Source organism: Corythoichthys intestinalis, chromosome 3, assembly GCF_030265065.1.
Source record: "Corythoichthys intestinalis isolate RoL2023-P3 chromosome 3, ASM3026506v1, whole genome shotgun sequence".
Classification (NCBI taxonomy): Eukaryota; Metazoa; Chordata; class Actinopteri; order Syngnathiformes; family Syngnathidae; genus Corythoichthys; species Corythoichthys intestinalis.
The window spans coordinates 24,154,155-24,174,515 of NC_080397.1; the positions used below are offsets into that span (position 1 = coordinate 24,154,155).

General features: G+C 37.8%; 1 protein-coding gene across 5 annotated transcripts in view; it reads left to right on the forward strand.

Annotated features, from left to right (window-relative positions):
- The window catches only part of ikbkb (inhibitor of nuclear factor kappa B kinase subunit beta), a 94,116-nt gene that overhangs the window by 8,986 nt on the left and 64,769 nt on the right, over positions 1 to 20,361 (forward strand). For 4 of the 5 annotated variants that reach the window (XR_009062673.1, XM_057831073.1, XM_057831074.1 and 1 more), the window contains one exon: positions 14,289 to 14,426. Coding sequence is in view for 3 of the 5 variants with exons in the window: in XM_057831073.1 (XP_057687056.1) it covers positions 14,322 to 14,426 (105 nt within the window). In the remaining 2 variants the exon portion in view is untranslated. Of the gene's footprint in view, positions 1 to 14,288; positions 14,427 to 17,441; positions 18,435 to 20,361 lie in introns of those variants that run through there. The other variant, XM_057831075.1, reaches the window with a different exon arrangement.

Sequence of the window (20,361 nt, forward strand, 5' to 3'; positions counted from 1 at the left end):
TACATGTGATCTCTATGAGACGCGCCAGACGCTGCCTGTTACCAATGTAGCATTGTGCGGGCTAGTATAGAGCAACGTCGGCGTCGTTTGTGGCGGCTGCGGTAAGTTTTTTTTTTTTCCCTTCTTCCTCTCCGCACGTGACAGCGCGTTGTCCAGCATTAAAAGTAGTCCTAGCAAAACGTGATGCTTAGAGCTGTCAAAATAAACGATTACTCGAGGTGAATAAAATTACTCGGATCAGTTTTTAAACTCGAGTTACTCGAGTTGCTCGAGTACTCGTTTCAGCTCTAATATATATACATATATGTGTGTGTGTGTACAGTGCCTTGCAAAAGTATTCGGCCCCCTTGAATCTTGCAACCCTTCGCCACATTTCAGGCTTCAAACATAAAGATATGAAATTTAATTTTTTTGTCAAGAATCAACAACAAGTGGGACACAATCGTGAAGTGGAACAACATTTATTGGATAATTTAAACTTTTTTAACAAATAAAAAATTGAAAAGTGGGGCGTGCAATATTATTCTTATTATAATATTATACTTTCAGTGCAGCAAACTCACTCCAGAAGTTCAGTGAGGATATCTGAATGATCCAATGTTGTCCTAAATGACCGATGATGATAAACAGAATCCACCTGTGTGTAATCAAGTCTCCGTATAAATGCACCTGCTCTGTGATAGTCTCAGGGTTCTGTTTAAAGTGCAGAGAGCATTATGAAAACCAAGGAACACACCAGGCAGGTCCGAGATACTGTTGTGGAGAAGTTTAAAGCCGGATTTGGATACAAAAAGATTTCCCAAGCTTTAAACATCTCAAGGAGCACTGTGCAAGCCATCATATTGAAATGGAAGGAGCATCAGACCACTGCAAATCTACCAAGACCCGGCCGTCCTTCCAAACTTTCTTCTCAAACAAGGAGAAAACTGATCAGAGATGCAGCCAAGAGGCCCATGATCACTCTGGATGAACTGCAGAGATCTACAGCTGAGGTGGGAGAGTCTGTCCATAGGAGAACAATCAGTCGTACACTGCACAAATCTGGCCTTTATGGAAGAGTGGCAAGAAGAAAGCCATTTCTCAAAGATATCCATAAAAAGTCTCGTTTAAAGTTTGCCACAAGCCACCTGGGAGACACACCAAACATGTGGAAGAAGGTGCTCTGGTCAGATGAAACCAAAATTGAACTTTTTGGCCAAAATGCAAAACGATATGTTTGCAGGCATGAAAATCTCTCACCTTTCGGCGAAATTCGCCGTTTTGAAGTCAAAAAGGATGACCTACGTGAATCGTGTAGATCCGAGGAGAAAAAATTTTAAGGGGGGGGGGGGGGCGTTTGTAGGCATGTGCCAGTTACCTTCACGGATTACCATGCTACGTATTCGTTATTTTTCATGTGTCGAAAATGCAGCCAGAATTAGCTTGGCGCGGCAGCGCTTACCCCTTCCCCTGTTTGATGCTGCGTGTGTCAGTGACGCTATTCCAGCAAACCAAAAACAAGCACTCCAAACGCAAGGCGTAAATTCTTCAATTTAATGATCTCTCAAATCGTGGTAACTGAAATATACCAAATGAATACATTTAAAACGTTGTACACTCGTATTTTTCCACATGTGAGTAGCTTCAACAGTTTAGCTTCATGAAAAAGTTCGTCAAAAACAAAACACACATTTTCCTTTCAAATTCAATACACAAAGTTACTAAAAACTTACAAAGACGAATGATAGGCAAGGCTTAGCTAGGACAGCAACTTCATTGAGGTTAATCACAGCCGCTGAGAGAGAAACAAGTTTGTATGCGGGGAGGGAGAAAAAAAAAAAAAGAGCATCAAAGATCGCTAATTGCGACAGATGATCTTGTACAAAGCACAAATTCACATTCGCTGGAGGAGGTAAAGTATCACTCCCAATTGTTTTTAGATGAATGCATTTGCCAGCATATTGAATTTAGTGAGTAATGGTTTTCGTTTTCATATTTTGTGGTATGACAAAGTTACTGCCGTTCGTTGCAGCTTGCGTTGAACACTGCCGGAGCGTCCGGTGAAAAAATAGCTCCCGTTAAGGTAGCGTCAAGCTTGTGTATTTAACGGTAATATAAAAGCAGTGTTGTCAATAACGCGGTATCGTAATGCGTAACTAATCTGATTACTTTCTTTCAGTAAAGCACAATCTAACGCGTTCATTTTTCTAAATCAGTAGGCAGGAGATATACTACAAACGGCTGCATTTGCACACTGGAAACACAGCCATTACTTCACATTTTTGTCCAGTAAAGATAACAAAAATATCCCCGTGCGCTGCAATCTTTGCGCTGGCTCAAAAAGATTGTCCACCGCTATAAGCATCAAATTCAAGCACCACTTGGAATTACAGCACAACAGGTAACACGACAGCCAGGACTTTTTGATACTGCTCGTGCTCAATCCTCGGTTCAAGCTCAGTTGTTGTTGAGGGTTTTGAAAGCTTAGGTTTAAAGAAATTCTAAATATCCATCTTGCCTCCTCAGCTGTAGTTTTGGCTAAGCAATGCAAACGGCTGTCTCTAAGGTTCTATAGTCACATGATCTGTTCGAAAAATAATTTGGACCCATTATGAAATACTTTGAAGGATTCCTGTTCATTTTATTCATTTGTGTTGTTTGTTTTATTGCTCTAAAACTTTTATAGACAAAATTTTAAGGGCCATATTCAATGGTCTTTATTTTAAAGGGGAAGTTCAGAATTTTTTACATTAGGCTTAATCTTTGAGTTAGCCGGGGTTTAATTAGTCGTTGGAAATGATTTGAACAAATTCTGTGCAGTTTGACAGTTATTTGTTAGTTTCAGGGCTCCGGAGTGGCTAAGCTAGCGCAAGTCAATGGTGGTTGAAATCAACTCCTTCAACTAATTAAACCTCCGTTAACTCGAATATTAAGCCTTATGTGAAAAATTAAAATGGTCAAATTCGCCACATGTAGGATGTTTTGCCGACGGCGGACATTTTGGCAGAACGCCGGAACATATTTCCTCCACACCTTTCTCACCTTTTTAACCCCTGACCCATTTTCATGCCTGGTTTGGCGTAAAAGCAACACAGCTCATCACCCTGAACACACCATCCCCACTGTCAAACATGGTGGTGGCAGCATCATGGTTTGGGCCTGCTTTTCTTCAGCAGGGACAGGGAAGATGGTTAAAATTGACGGGAAGATGGATGCAGCCAAATACAGGAACATTCTGGAAGAAAACCTGTCGGTATCTGCACAAGACCTGAGACTGGGACGGAGATTTATCTTCCAACAGGACAATGATCCAAAACATAAAGCCAAATCTACAATGGAATGGTTCAAAAATAAACGTATCCAGGTGTTAGAATGGCCAAGTCAAAGTCCAGACCTGAATCCAATCGAGAATCTGTGGAAAGAGCTGAAGACTGCTGTTCACAAACACTCTCCATCCAACTTCACTGAGCTCGAGCTGTTTTGCAAGGAAGAATGGGCAAGAATGTCAGTCTCTCGATGTGCAAAACTGATAGAAACATACCCCAAGCGACTTGCAGCTGTAATTGGAGCAAAAGGTGGCGCTACAAAGTATTAACGCAAGGGGGCCGAATAATATTGCACGCCCCACTTTTCAGTTTTTTATTTGTTAAAAAAGTTTAAATTATCCAATAAATGTTGTTCCACTTCACGATTGTGTCCCATTTGTTGTTGATTCTTGACAAAAAATTAAAATTTTATATCTTTATGTTTGAAGCCTGAAATGTGGCGAAAGGTTGCAAGGTTCAAGGGGGCCGAATACTTTTGCAAGGGACTGTATATATGTATGAATGTGTATGTATGAATACAGGCTTTAACATAACATAGCATTGTGGAGTGATGAGGGTGTAAAATAAAAACTTAATCATGCTAACTATCAATTTTAGCTCAGTAGTCATTGCTGGATAAAACACCTAGTAGCACTGGTCCCTAATGTACTCCAATACAGCCTGTATCATACATTTATTTTGAACACTGCAAAAACTCAAAATCCTATCAGGACTTACAGTTTAGACTAACTTAAAACTTAACTAGAACTTAAAAATGGCTTGACACAAAGAGAAATTCAATTGAAACACGTGGGAAAAAATCCTAACTTTTAAGTGATGTGTGTTATCAAGCGTAACAGCATTTTTAGGTAATATATATATTAGAGGTGTGCAAAATTTCCGATTCTTAGATTATTCGCGATTCGGCCGTGGAAGATTCGAGAACGATTCGCAAACATCCAAATTCTGATTATTGAAATATAAATAAGTAAAGCGGAAGTACAACACACTCAGCGCGTTGCGCGGTCAATGAGGAACGGAGCGAGAGTAGCTAAACATCATGCTTCTCATTACCCGGCCCCTCGGGTAATGCCAATGCTCAACTCACGGCTCTAGCGCAACTCATGCCACGAGATTAAAAAAAAAAAACACAACAACATACCTGACTGCTGCCGAAAAGCTGCTACAAAGTACATCCACATAATGTTGAGGTAGATATCATTTATATAGGACTAGATGCATTATAGATTTGGTAACGTTAGCAGCACACCTACAAAAAGCTAGATGCGGGCGTTAGTAAACGGCCGCCATCTTAAAGCAGTACACTTCCCTGCAAGGCTGTTGTAGCAAACCTTCCAAGCAAACCTAATTAACTTTTTATCTAAAATACTCCTAAATCGGTAAAATATTGACTTGAATCTATCTTTAAAATAGTTTTAAAACTTTCACATCTCGAAAGTAGACAAAAGGGAAATTATGGAATAACGGGAGCAATTTTAACAACTTTAATGGTTGATTCACAACATTAAATTAATTGAATGTAGTTTAAAGCTGCTGATACAGAATGGGGATTGGAGTTTTTTATTTACTGTTATTTTTGTATATTTGTTTACTGCTATATGTTAACTTGATACTGAAATAGTATTTTGGTTTAGCCTGAGAGTATTTTTGAACAATTTTGGAACTAATGTACAAAACATTAAAAGAAAAAAAAAAAGGAGGAGGGTGCATCAATAATCGTTTTATAATCGAATCGGAGCCTCTGAATCGTAATCGAATCGTTAGGTGCCCGGAGATTCCCAGCTCTAATATATATATATATATGTGTGTGTGTATATACAGTGGGGAGAACAAGTATTTGATACACTGCCGATGGGAAAACCCATTGGCAGTGTATCAAATACTTGTTCTCCCCACTTTTTTTTTAAATAAGATCTAAAGGTTTTTTGAGTGAAAGCAGTGAATTAGTCTTTTTTTTAAAATTCTAGTTACATCTGAGATGCAATTGTTGGCTGTTTTCAACAATATACATCGAAAATAAAGACATTGATTGACTGAAAATGGTTCAAGATTAGATGAAATGTCTTTTTTTCTCATGTATATTTATAATTGCTCTTCACCTAAAAATATATTTGTTTTTTCCGATTACTCGATTAATCGATAGAATTTTCAGTCGATGACTCGATTACTAAAATATTCGATAGCTGCAGCCCTATACGCAACTAACACTGGCAGAAACTTTTGCTATGCGTAACAAACTGGCACTCGACAGTCCCAAAGCCCAAGGAATAACAAGAGTCATTGCCGAAGAATTCATTCTGGATGACGAGCCATTATCTCTCGTGAATAAAGAAGCACCATCCAACACTTAGAACCACGGTACAACATGCCCAGCCGTCATTACATCCTTGAGCGATTCGGCCATGGAAGATTCGAGAACGATTCACAAACATCCAAATTCCGATTATTGAAATATGTCAAGTAAAGCAGAACTAATACACAGCGCGGTCTTCAGGACGCGATGAGAAACGGACCGCATTGCGTCCCAAGAGTATGAGCATGCTTGTCATAGACCCGGTATTGCCAATGCTCGACTCACGGCTTTAGCTCAACTCATGCCTCTGGATAAAAAACACACAAGAATACCTGACTGCTGCTGACAGCCTCTACAAACTACGTCAACATCGTTTTACTGTAGATAATAGATATCATATGTATATAGAACTAGATGCCAATTGACGGAGTCGACGGCGTTCGCAACATTGAAGTATGGACAACTCGGTGCGTTAGTAAACAGCCGCCATCTTAAAGCAGACTTTCCTAGTAGGCTGTTGAGAACCTTCCAAGCGAACCTAATTAACTTTTTATCTAAAATACTCCTAAATCGGCAAAATCTTGACTTGAATCTATCTTCAAAACAGTTTTAAAACTTTCACATGTTGAAAGTAGACAGAAGGGAAATTATGGAATAACGGGACTAATTTTAACAACTTTAACAGTTGATTCGCAAAATTAAATGAATTGAATGTATTTTAAAGCTGCTGATACAGAATGGGGACTTGAGTATTTTATTTACTGTTTTAAAATGTTAACTTGATACTGAAATAGTCGTTTATTTAAACCTGAGAGGCTATTTATACAATTATTGTAACTAATGCACAAAATATTAAAAGCATCTAATAGCTTGGGGGGGTTTGTGGGATTTTCCACTGAGGTTGTTTGTGTTTTTTTAAGACAGTTTACAATATTATTTGCACGTTTTACTGACTGACTATGCCATTTCTGTTTGTTATTTATAATGTTTTGTGTTTGTCACTGAATAAACAGGTCAGTTTCTTGTTACCAACCGTTGTGTGTTATTCAAACTCACCTAATTCAGCTGGCGAGTTATTATCAAGAGTACTAAAACCCTTTTCAACATGAGTCTGACAACTAAGTAAGGAGGCTAAATAACTTTAACACATGCTCAGATGGGCCGGTATCGGTATCGGCCAGTATCGGTATCGAATCGGAAGTGCAAAACAATATCTGTATCGGATCGGAAGTGCAAAAACCTGGATCGGGACATCCCTAGTGTCAAGCTATAAGTTCTAGTTAAGTTACTTGGTGTTTTATCTAGGGCTGTCCCAAACGACTAATTTTCTCCCGATTAGTCAGCCGACTATTTTTACGATTAGTCGACTAATCTAATAATTAAAAAAAAAAATATATATATATATATATATTTTTTTTTGTTTGTTTACTAATTTAGCAATGAAATTTTTAGTTGACGCTTATCAATTCACAAAAAAACATACTGGAACACTTAAATTATTTATTAAAGTACAAGTAAACACGTAAATAACAATAATAAATCACAAATAAACAATGAGTTCAAATGCTGATAGAATTAACTAGTGTAGCATCCCGATTGAAAAGATGGTCTCTTAAACTGATGGTTTACAACTTTTATTCCATCCTTGATGTAATCACACTGTAAGAGCTACGGTGCACACAAATAAAACAACACAATTAGAAATTAACGAAAACTTTTCACCTTTTTCCTTTTAAACCTTATTTGTATATCAATGAATTGCCTATATGAATTGCCTTTACCTTAATTTATTACCTTATCATTGACAATCTCTCCCTTGAGTGCAATCACTGTATATACAGTGTTGTTAATAACGGCGTTACAATATAACGGCGTTATTTTTTTCAGTAATGAGTAATCTAATTAATTACTTTTCTCATCTTGGCAACGCCGTTACCGTTACTGAGGCGGGAAAGGCGTGCGTTACTATGCGTTACTAAGTTGGTTGAATAAAAAAAAAGTCTGAGAGAAACGGACTCACGGGGACGAGAGCTGAGCAGGAGTGGGGAAGACGCCGTTGCAACCGCGATGCTAGGTGGCTCCAATAATACCTGACTGCAGCCATAGCCGACAAACTATGCCCACATGACACGGTAGATATCATATTATAGAACTAGATGCAAATGACAGACACTGCTGCATTGCCAACATGTTTTAAGGACTACATGCGTTTGTAAACAGCCGCCATCTTAAAGCAGTAGACCTCTCAGGAAGGCCCTGATGTAGAGATCCTTCCTAGCGAACCTAAGTAATTTTTTTAAATCTAAAATGCTCCTAAATCGGCAAAATCTTAACTTAAATCTATCTTTAAATGATGAAACAGTTTTAAAACTTACACATGTTTAAAGTAGACAGAAGGGAACTAATGCAATAACGGGAGAAATTTTAACAACTTTAACGATTGATTCACAACTTTAAATGACTTCCACACATAGCAAAGGTTACTAGCTAGTTATCGCAATACCCTTGTGTCTAGTTAAGCGGAGGGTAAAGAATTGGGTTAGGGCCAATTGTCCCCCTAACCCTTTAAGCTTCACATTGTGTGACCTGTGTTTTTTTTTTTTTTTTTTTTTTTTTTTTTTTTTTTTTTTTGAGGGAAAAAAAAAAAATATCACTAGTTACTTTGCCAAGTAACTAATTACTCTTACATTCAGGTAACTGAGTTACTAACGCAATTACTTTTTGGGAGAAGTAATTTGTAACTGTAATTAATTACTTTTTAAAAGTAAAATTAACAACACTGCATGGCACTAAATGCGTTAGTAGACAGCCGCCATCTTAAAGCAGTAGACTTTTTAGGATGGCTCTGTTGTAGAGAACCTTCCTAGCGAACCTAAGTAACTTTTTATCTAAAATACTTCTAAATCGGCAAAATCTTGACTTGAATCTATCTTTAAATGATGAAACAGTTTTAAAACTTTCATATGTCGAAAGTAGAGAGAAGGGAACAAATGCAATAATGGGAGCAATTTTAACAACTTTCAACAGTTGATTCAGGGTAAAGGGTAAATTCAGTTAAAGAATTGGGCTCGGGCCAATTGTACCAAAAACCTTCACAAAAAACTTCACATAGTGTGGCCAATGTTTTTTTTTTTTTTTTTTTTTTTTTTTTTTTTTTGAGGGGAAAAAAAAAAAAGTAATTATCACCAATTACTTTGCCAAGTAACTAATTACTCTTACATTCAGGTAATTGAGTTACTAACGCAATTACTTTTTGTGAGAAGTAATTTGTAACTATAATTAATTACTTTTTTTCAGTAAGATTAACAACACTGACTGTATATATTTATGACCTTTTAACCTTATATAATTTTCTATACCATAACATGAAATAAACCTTTCAGTTAGCATTAAGAACAATACTAATAGCACTTATAGGCCCAATGTCAATGAAACATTATTATTTAGTAAGGCGACAGCACCCTCTGGTGTACAAAAAATGAAAAAAAAAAAATTACAAACGGTGACTGCGCTTGAGGTGTTTATTCACGGCCGACGTGCAGCCAACCTTGGCATTGAAGAGACAGGACAGAAGAGTGTACCCTCCTTTGTTTCTTTGAAAAAAGTCAATGTTTTGGACACTCTGGTGCGCTTTTTTGGCTTTGTGCCGCTTTCCCCGATTGCATACAGAGCATCCGACATTCTGAACTTTCCGCGCATATATTTTTTTAAACCCTTCATTAACCGTCGACGGGATGTTGTGCTCGTCGACGGATTTACGTCATCGATGACGTCGACTATGTCGACTAGTCGGGACAGCTCTAGTTTTATCCAGCAATGACTACTGAGCTCAAATTGACAGTTAGCATTATTAAGTTTTTATTTTACACCCTAATCACTCTACAGCGCTGTTTTGACAGATTAAATAAAGCCTGTATTTAAGAGTTAGCCACGCATCAACAGTAGTCATAATGAATACAAACCTTGCCCTCCGCAGGGTTAACGTTACGTTAGCGAGTGACTGTAACGTTAATCTTATTTATGAGTGCTGAGAAGTGTACTGCTTTAACCCTTTAAGGTCTGGGCCTATTTTGTCTGATTTTGCATGCCTTTGAAATTGCCTTTATATTTCAAAGAAAGAATTGTTTACGATGGCCTGGTTTGGTCCCTTTTTTTGTGACACCTTGAACTTCATGTCCAAACTGTTGTTTCCTTCACTAACTAATTATAAATCATCATTTTGGGCCCAAAAAGACCAAAAATTCCAAAATCGTTTTGTCAAAATTTTTAATATTGATGTCCAATTGACAACCAAACATGCGTAACGAACCGTTTTGAAACTTTGTAATATTTATTCAACATGTTAGGATGAACATTCAACCAAAAAGATTTAGAATAAATAGTTTTATATTTGACAATTCAACATAAACAACAGGTATAGCCATAGGCGTTTTTTGCCTTTATACATACTCTAGTCAAAACAGGTTATATACAGCAGACCAAACAGTGAAGAACAGTGAAAAAATATATACCATCTAACACAAAAAGTGTTTAGAGGCCATCTCTTTATGAGTTTAGGTATTGCGGCCCATCACCTGATGAAAACTATGTACACAATCAAGCTTCTTGAACACACATTTATATACACAAATTGAGAAGACTGATTGTGGGGAAAAAATATATATATAACATTGGAAAAAAATGTATTTTCAAAAATATTTACAATAAACAAGTTAAATTTTTGTCAGGCTTGCCACTCCGAAAAGCAGTTTCGTCCTGGAATTAGACACAGGGCTACATCAAACAGCTCACACTTCCATGGGGTGTCGGTCCTCTTTCCACCCTTCCATTTTCATTTCACTTTACTTTCATTGTCACTATAAATGTACATGAAAAAAAGTCAGTATTTATGAAAATAATAAAGTATAAAATTAAAATATATACAGCAATAAATAATAATGGAAATCTATATGTATGACAATAGAAAGAATACCATAGCTGAATATGTGCTACATCCCTAATCTTCATATAGAAAGAAGAACACCACAAATTATAAATTCCTGCCTGGGATACCCACAGTGCACGTACGACTTTGATCTGACATGCACATTTTATTATTATATACAAACACACACTTATATTGCATCAAAATTAACTTTGTCTTGCAATATCAAAAGAAACTTTCAAAAGTAACTTTTTCAGCATAAAAAAAAAAGAGTGAGTTGGCTTACCTCTGCTCGTCGATGGCGTCACCCACGTGTTCAAATCCGTCACTATCTTCACTCGAGGACTCTTCCGAAGAAGACGATGATGATGAATTTGGACCATCCTCTTCCTCAAGTTGATCAAAAAGCACAATTGCTTGCGCTAAATTTAGTTTTCCGTTCATTCTCAAAGTCCCACAAAGTCGCTGCTCGATCCAAACGGCCGTCGCTCGCCACCTCGCTGCTTCAGAACACTCCTCCCTCTCGTTCGGTGGAACCTTGCACGGCAGTTATATATTAAAAAAAAACGCATTTTGTGCTTCCACTGTGACTTCGAAAGGGTTCGTTTGATTTGTGTTTTTTTTCATGGAGCTTCCGTTTTGAAAAAGGACACGAAATGATGGAAATATAGACATAAAAAAATGATCCATGCAGCGTTTTAATGTTTTTTTGAGAGGACAATAAAACTATAAAACTTAAATGACAATATCTCACGTTCTAGTTGGTCGATTGACTTCAAATAATAACGAGAGTAAACCGCAACTTCCGCACTTTAAAACGAGACCAACTAAAGGCATGTGGGTGACGTAATTAAAACGTGAGGGCGCTTCAAAGACGACATGCGCTGAGGACGCGCCGGCGCGTCCTTCAACTCTCAAGGGTTAAGATGACGGCTGTTTTATTAACGCCGCCGAGTCAGTCATTTTGCATCTAGTTCTACGTACATGTGATATCTATGACACGCATACAGACGCTACCTGCTACCACGTAGCAATATGCAGGCGTAGTTTTTAGCATCGTCGGCGCAGTTTGTAACGGCTGTCGGCTGCAGTAAGGTATTTTTTTTATTGCTTCTTCCTCTACGCACGTGACGTCAGCGCGTTGTCCCGCATTAAAAGTTGTCCGGGAAAAACGTGATGCTTAGAACTGGCAAAATTAAACGATTCCTCGAGGTGAATAAAATTACTTGGATCAGTTTTTAAACTCGAGTTACTCGAGTTGCTCGAGTATTTGTTTCAGCTCTAATATATATATATATATATATATATATATATATATATATATATATATATATATATATATATATATATATATATATATATATATATATATATAAGGGCTGTCAAACGATTAAAATTTTTAATCGAGTTAATTACAGCTTAAAAATTAATTAAACGTAATCAATCGCAATTAATCGCAATTCAAACAATCTATAAAATATGCCATATTTTTCTGTAAATTATTGTTGGAATGGAAAGATAAGACACAAGATGGATATATACATTCAACATACGGTACATAAGTACTGTATTTCTTTATCATAACAATAAATCAACAAGATGGCATTACCATTATTAACATTGAAGCGATCCATGGATAGAAAGACTTAGTTAGACTTAGACAAGTTAGACAAGTTATAAAAAATTTATATCAAAACCCCTCTTCATGTTTTCGTTTTAATAAAATTTGTAAAATTTTCAATCAAAAAATAAACTAGTAGCCCGCCATTGTTGATGTCAACAATTACTTACACAATGCTCATGGGTGCTGAAGCTTATAAAATCAGTCGCACCCAAGCGCCAGCAGAGGGCGGCAAAACTCCGAAAAACACAACAAGTACACCTTTCACTGTGCTCTCATTTTAATCTGTTTGAGCGGGGCATTTGTGCGTTAATTGCGTCAAATATTTTAACGGGATTAATTTGAAAAATTAATTACCGCTCGTTAACGCGATAATTTTGACAGCCATAATATATACTCTCTATATATATTGTTATAAATGGTTTTTAAGCACTTTAAATGTAATAATTATGATGTTTTAAACGTGTTAATGTCCCACAGAATTATTTTTAAACAAGAACAAAAGTTTGAAAAAAAAAATGCTTGTCTTTATTAAATGCTTCATTGAGTGTTCACTCAAATCCACTCCAGCTGTTCACTTACACACAATGAGTTGCCAAAGCAACTGTTTAACAAGTTAAACGATGATTGACGCATGCGATCCTTTGAAGGTCGAGTCTCTGGCAAGATCAAAGCTTAACTGTCTGTCAATCATCGTTTACTTTTAATAAGCAACTCCAGTTCACTCTCTAACGAACAAAGAGCAGGGAGAGGGAGGTAAGGAGTGAGGGAGCGAGCGTGAGACTATGCCAGGGGTCGGCAACCCAAAATGTTGAAAGCCATATTGGACCAAAAAAACAAATACCGGTATGTCTGGAGCTGCAAAAAATTAAAAGCCTTAAATAACCCTATTAATGAAGGCAACACATGCTGTATACATCTGTATTAGCTATATTAGCCTATTATCAAAATGACTAAGTCGGCTAAAAAAACATAATCAGCCTTCATGATTTAATGTTTATTTTCCCTGCAGTGCATCCAACGCACCGCACCGCGTGATTACTCTGTTGTATGCCACCTCAAGTTTAACTTCATTTCAATATCAATGACTTGTTTCATTGCTTTTATGAGATCATAGAAATGCAATATAGAAATCAGATTTTTTATGTCTTTTCTGTATTGTATTTTTATTTTGAGGTTTTGAAAAACAACAAAATGGAACGTGCATAACATGCCCCTTATCTGGGCATGTTTTTTTTTTTTTTTTTTTTTTTTAATCTCGGTTTTGTTTTTGAAATCTGCAAATAGGTGTTTCGATATGTTGATGAATGTCTCCTTTCTGTACTCACCATCTGTGAATGGTTTTTCACGCTTTATTATCTCCTGGGGTAAGTACATTATCCACTCCTCCTCACTATCAGAGAAACCATATCAAAACAAAAAATATATTTCCCTCAACCATTTTTTTCCATTTTAAACATTTTTGAAAATGTTCCAGGGAGCCACTAGGGCAGTGCTAAAGAGCACGCGGCTCTCAAAACACGTGTTGCCGACCCCCGGACTATCCGATCCGCTCGGGACAGCTCATCTGTATTTTTTTTTCTCTGAGTGCGCGAAGTTTGAAGCGGGAAGTAGCTAATGATCACTGTATTTCTAAATCCATGAGTTTTAAAGTCTAACAATTAAAGGTCATTAGAATGTATCTTTTAATTGAACAAGATAATTAAAATTAAATTTAGTAATTACGACTTTATGTCAGGTTTTGAGAGGTTCTGGTTTGAATAGGTCTTGTCTTTGCTAATTGGACATTATTGGCATTTTCCACATAGTTTATTAATGAGAATTTCATTCCTTTTATCTGTACCTGCAAACATAGGAAAGGTTTGGTTGTGGTTATGTTTATTAAACTCTAGAGTTCACATACATAATTTTACCTTTTTGCATGGAGAATGTTTGCATGTAGTCAGCACTAAAAATATGCAAGCAATCCATTTTTTTTCAAAGCTCCCTCACTTTTTTTGTAACTTTTACAAGTTGGTGTGGTATGCTTTACTGTATAGATACAGTACATGAGTGAATATAAGTGATGTTTTCTTGTTTTGTCATAACATTTTCATTGACAGGATTACACATTAGCCTCAGTGTAAATGCTTAATTTTTCTGCAGGTGTGGCCTTTCGAGGAAGTTCTGGTGGATGCCATGAACCGCGTCCCGCTTCATCAGCCACAGAGCTGTGGGCCCTGGGAGCTGAAGGAACGTCTAGGGACTGGAGGCTTTGGGAATGTCACCAGATGGCAAAATAAGGTTTGTATTTTTCGACAATCTCTTCCAACTGCAGTCACGGATCTTGACCACGAGACCACATCACAAGAAATATATATTTTTTCTACACTTTGGGCCGCTTAGTACCAATCAAGCATCGTTGCAATGCCACCCCCCGAGTATTGTTGCTGACCATGTCCACCCTTTTATGATCACAGTGTACCCATCTAGTGATGGCTTCTTCTCGCAGGATAATACGCCATGTCATCAGGCTCGAAAAATTTAAGACTGGTTTCTTGACCATTACAATGAGTTCACTGTACTCAAATGGTCTCCACAGTCACCAGATTTTAATCCAATAGAGCACCTTGGGGATATGGGTGAATGGGAGATACACATCATGAATGCCCAGCCGACAAATCCGCAGCAAATATGTGATGCTATCACGTCAATATGGACCTAAATCTCTGAGGAATGTCTCGAGTAGTTTGTAGCTCTCTGCAACAAAGGATCAAAGAAAGATTAAAGAAAAATATGCATTTGGATTAAAATGTCAGCAATATATTGTTTTAAAGTGCTATTTAATATGTAAAACGTATATTACGTTCAGCAAAAGTTCGTATATGGTTGAAAACAAAAAAACATATACAGTATATGTGTACCTAATGATAGGGTAGTGAATGTACACATTTTCATTATTATTTTATGATTTAATTGTTAATTTAGCAGACTATTACTGGATAATGTCTGCAGGAGCGTCATCCGCATTCAGTTTGTAGTTTCGTGGCATTCTCCGGACACTTCCAATTAAATACGGCTGCACTGCTTACAAGGAAAATTTGATGTATTTTTTTTCCACTTCTCTTTGTAATAGTAACTGTATAAATTTGTATGCAATTCTTAAATTAAGAGGATTTCTTTTTAGAGGCTAAAGACCTGTCGAGGAACTCCTCAAGTAGTTGTTCACCTTGTGGAATCTAACCTTGAAGTGCTCTATCGCTGTCATTCTTGAATTGATCATCTTGAAACTCGGTAACTTTGTAGCATGGGCCAGTATCTATCGAGGGCTGATTAATTAACTGCTGACTTAATGGTGTCTGTATTGCCTGCAGATTACAAGTTAGCTACAGCCTTCAACCTGTAGTTTGCTGGAGTACACTCTTGCTTGTTAGGAAATAAACTGACATCAAACCAACGAAGATGGGAATGTTATCTGATTGAAATCCTTATAGCAGTGGTCCTCAAACTTTTTCCTGTGAGGGCCACATAACTTTTCCCTTCTCTGATGAGGGGCCGGGTCAGTTTGTAACAGAAAAAGTGTGACGATTGCAGGAGTGCCTAAAGGTAAAAATTTATTGTTTTTCAGAAAGCCACAATCAAATAACCCATTCTGGATTATTCACGGAACAAAAGTAAATAAAATTTAAATATATATATTATCACGCGAACCCGCGCGCCAACGACGCTTCCACACGGCAGGCAAGATCGGTAACCACTGCACCAATAAGCTCGAGCCAACGGCACAGCCGCTAGCGTCCTTACATGAAGGAATCGGCAGGGAGGTTTCCACGCTCCACATGGACCTGCGTGTACCCGTTACAATCATATAATAATAAATAATAATAACACTATCAATTAAATAGATAATAACCAAATAACCCTCTCTGCGTTCTTCACAGAAAAAAATCCAGGAAATAAATAACACTATTGAAAAAAATAAAATAATAATAATAAATAAATAAATATTGTTGAGGAGGCCGGACCAAATGTGGAGGCGGGCCGTATCCGGCCCGCGGGCCGTAGTTTGGGGACCCCTGCCTTATAGTGACATCACTCCTACTCATAGGATGAGAGCATTATGGGATGTAGAGTATGGAAGTATGAGCACACACTCTAACCAGACCTTCCCCTTCCTCTCTTTATGCCTGTGCTTTGCTTGTGTTAGTCATTTTCAGGTGTGTATATGTTGAGCATATTTCGCGATAAGAGCCTTTCTTACTTTAAACAGTTTGTACGTTTTGTAGTGTAAATATTTAAAAACAGACAAAGGAGTAACACGCCACAAATTGCAAATAAATTTTCTGCGCCATGCTGATTCTTTTACTGGAAATGGGTGACTAATCATGGATTTAAAATGACTACATTCAGTCACTGAATAGATCAAAGTATGATAGGGTTACAGCTATTGATTATTTAAGTAATCGATTCGTCTATCAATTAGTTCGAATAATCGAGTAATTGGATTAGGAATTAATGTGTTGCAGAATATATTTTGGAATGTGTAAAACAAAGGCTTGCTAAGATTGCACTTTCAAAAGAGCATTCAAACTGTGCTTATTTGCACTTTCATTTCACAAGCACAATAAATGCGTTTTAAAATAAATTAAAATTAGGCCTGCACAATCTGTCGTTTAAATATTGCCATCGCAATGTGCGCATGCACAATAGTCCAATCGCAGGATGTGCGATTGTTTTTTTGTTTTGTTTTTTTGTTTGCTTCATAAAAGCAGCAAGTGTGCAGAGACATGGCCTCCTGGATCCCTTTTAAATGCACCAATCTTCATCATTCACAGATGAACCCCCTTAGCCTAGAATAAACAGCATTATAGGAATACAATACAATACAATGTGGTCATGGTGAGTCAACCAAAGTCTTCCCAAACGGATCTATTCAAGTCATCTGTTGAAAATTCTTCTAGTTTTAATATTGCAATACTGGACTGTCTCAGAAAATTAGAATACACAATATTCTAATTTTTTGAGACAGTCCTGTGTATATATACAGGAGTGTCTCAGGAAATTAGAATACACAATATTCTAATTTCCTGAGACAGTCAGGAAATTAGAATACACAATATTCTAATTTCCTGAGACAGTCAGGAAATTAGAATATTGTGTATTCTAATTTCCTGAGACAGTCCTGTATATATACACAGGACTGTCTCAAAAAATTAGAATATTGTGTATTCTAATTTCCTGAGACAGTCCAGTATATCTCGCAAACCGCCAAAAAGTCACATTGTTAGTTTTTTTCCAATATCGTTCAGCCCTAATTGAAATACCTTAGCTTAGTTTAGCCGCAAACGGTATAAAAAAAATTTAATGAATGAGGATTGAAGTACAACAAAAAAACAATTGGCTAACTTGCTTAGCAAAAGTCCACTAAATGTTAACCTCTAAACTAAATTACGAATAAACATAAACAAACATATGAGCTCAAACAAAAACTTACCTTATGATGGTCTTAACAGGGAGCAGCTGGATCCAGCCAAGTTAAAAGAGTTATGTCATATTCACTGTTGCCACTAGAGGGCAGTGTAACCACCCAAATCAATAAAACTAAAATCAAACACTTTCAAGACAAACCATTACAACCCCACTTTAATTAAACAAATACTCGAAGCAGCAAAATCTGATTCGAAGCTCTTTTCTAATGGAATTACTCGAGTTAATCTATTAATCGTTGCAGCACTACAATATAATCAGATACCAACAATGAATTTCTAAAATAATTATTACCGTAATTTCCGGACTACAAGCCGCTACTTTTTCCCTCATTTTGGGTCCTGCGGCGTGTGCAGTGATGCGGCCAATTTGTGTATTTTTCTGACGGCCGCGAGGGGCGCTCGAGCATGGAATGTGGGAGTGAGACACGTGGAATATATGTGTGGAGAAAGATGCTAGTTTGCACTATTACCGGTAGTTTAACTTTGTGCGTTGTGCATCTGCCTGTGTGCATGAGTAGATTTTGCATACCTGCATCATGGAAAATGCTCGAAGAAATTAAATTGGCCATCCGAGTTGTATGGGAAGCTTTGATGACGAGCGGCGAGAGATTGTTTGCCTAGACTCACCGCATGCACAGAGCAGCTTTTGCACAGGTTTGCCGGGGGAGCCTGGCATGGTGAAGCGCTGTGAAAGAGTCCGCCATCATCAACGGGTTTCGAAGGGGCCATTCTGCTGCGTGACGAGGAGGACAGCACGGGCTAAGAGTGAATATGCCTCAATATGGGAGACATTGAAGGCGACGGCGAGGGAGAGACAGAGTAGGTGTGTGGCGAAGTGCATCTGAGCGTCATCATATCCGACACTGAGGGTGAAGACTTCCATGGTTTGAATGCACAGGAGAAAGATGAAGATTGCTAACAAAGACTTTTATGTTTTTATTAACCAGCACAATTAGTGCTGCACCGCCATGCTGATGCGATGTAACTTCCGTGCCGCTGCTATATAACTGCCGTGTTTGCCGGCGCTGTTTGGAACGAAAAGCTGTGTTATTAAAATTTTGAAAACTACGTATTTCTCAATGCCTCTTTTACTAAGTGGGCACACGCGGCTTATAGGCAGGAGAGGCTTATGTATGTACAAAATGTTTTTTCCTTTAAAAATGTACTGGGTGAGGCTTGTAATCAGGGGCGCCCAATAGTCCAGAAATTACGGTAGTCCTTTGACCGCATCATTCAAAATTCCATATTATCGCTCTGAAGAACATAGAACATTTGAATTCATACTTATATACAGTGCCTTGCAAAAGTATTCGCCCCCCTTGAACCTTGCAACCTTTCGCCACATTTCAGGCTTCAAACATAAAGATATAAAATTTTAATTTTTTGTCAAGAATCAACAAGAAGTGGGACACAATCGTGAAGTGGAACAAAATTTATTGGATAATTTAAACTTTTTTAAAAAATAAAAAACTTAAAAGTGGGGCGTGCAATATTATTCGGCCCCCTTGCGTTAATACTTTGTAGCGCCACCTTTTGCTCCAATTACAGCTGCTAGTCGCTTGGGGTATGTTTCTATCAGTTTTGCACATCGAGAGACTGACATTCTTGCCCATTCTTCCTTGCAAAACAGCTCGAGCTCAGTGAGGTTGGATGGAGAGTGTTTGTGAACAGCAGTCTTCAGCTCTTTCCACAGATTCTCGATTGGATTCAGGTCTGGACTTTGACTTGGCCATTCTAACACCTGGATACGTTTATTTTTTAACCATTCCATTGTAGATTTGGCTTTATGTTTTGGATCAATGTCCTGTTGGAAGATAAATCTCCGTCCCAGTCTCAGGTCTTGTGCAGATACTAACAGGTTTTCTTCCAGAATGTTCCTGTATTTGGCTGCATCCATCTTCCCGTCAATTTTAACCATCTTCCCTGTCCCTGCTGAAGAAAAGCAGGTCCAAACCATGATGCTGCCACCACCATGTTTGACAGTGGGGATGGTGTGTTCAGGGTGATGAACTGTGTTGCTTTTACGCCAAACATATCGTTTTGCATTGTGGCCAAAAAGTTCAATTTTGGTTTCATCTGACCAGAGCATCCTCTTCCACATATTTGGTGTGTCTCCCAGGTGGCTTGTGGCAAACTTTAAACGAGACTTTTTATGGATATCTTTGAGAAATGGCTTTCTTCTTGCCACTCTTCCATAAAGGCCAGATTTGTGCAGTGTACGACTGATTGTTGTCCTATGGACAGACTCTCCCACCTCAGCTGTAGATCTCTGCAGTTCATCCAGAGTGATCATGGGCCTCTTGGCTGCATCTCTGATCAGTTTTCTCCTTGTTTGAGAAGAAAGTTTGGAAGGACGGCCGGGTCATGGTAGATTTGCAGTGGTCTGATGCTCCTTCCATTTCAATATGATGGCTTGCACAGTGCTCCTTGAGATGTTTAAAGCTTGGGAAATCTTTTTGTATCCAAATCCGGCTTTAAACGTCTCCACAACAGTATCTCGGACCTGCCTGGTGTGTTCCTTGGTTTTCATAATGCTCTCTGCACTTTAAACAGAACCCTGAGACTATCACAGAGCAGGTGCATTTATACGGAGACTTGATTACACACAGGTGGATTCTATTTATCATCATCGGTCATTTAGGACAACATAGGATCATTCAGAGATCCTCACTGAACTTCTGGAGTGAGTTTGCTGCACTGAAAGTAAAGGGGCCAAATAATATTGCACACCCCACTTTTCAGTTTTTTAT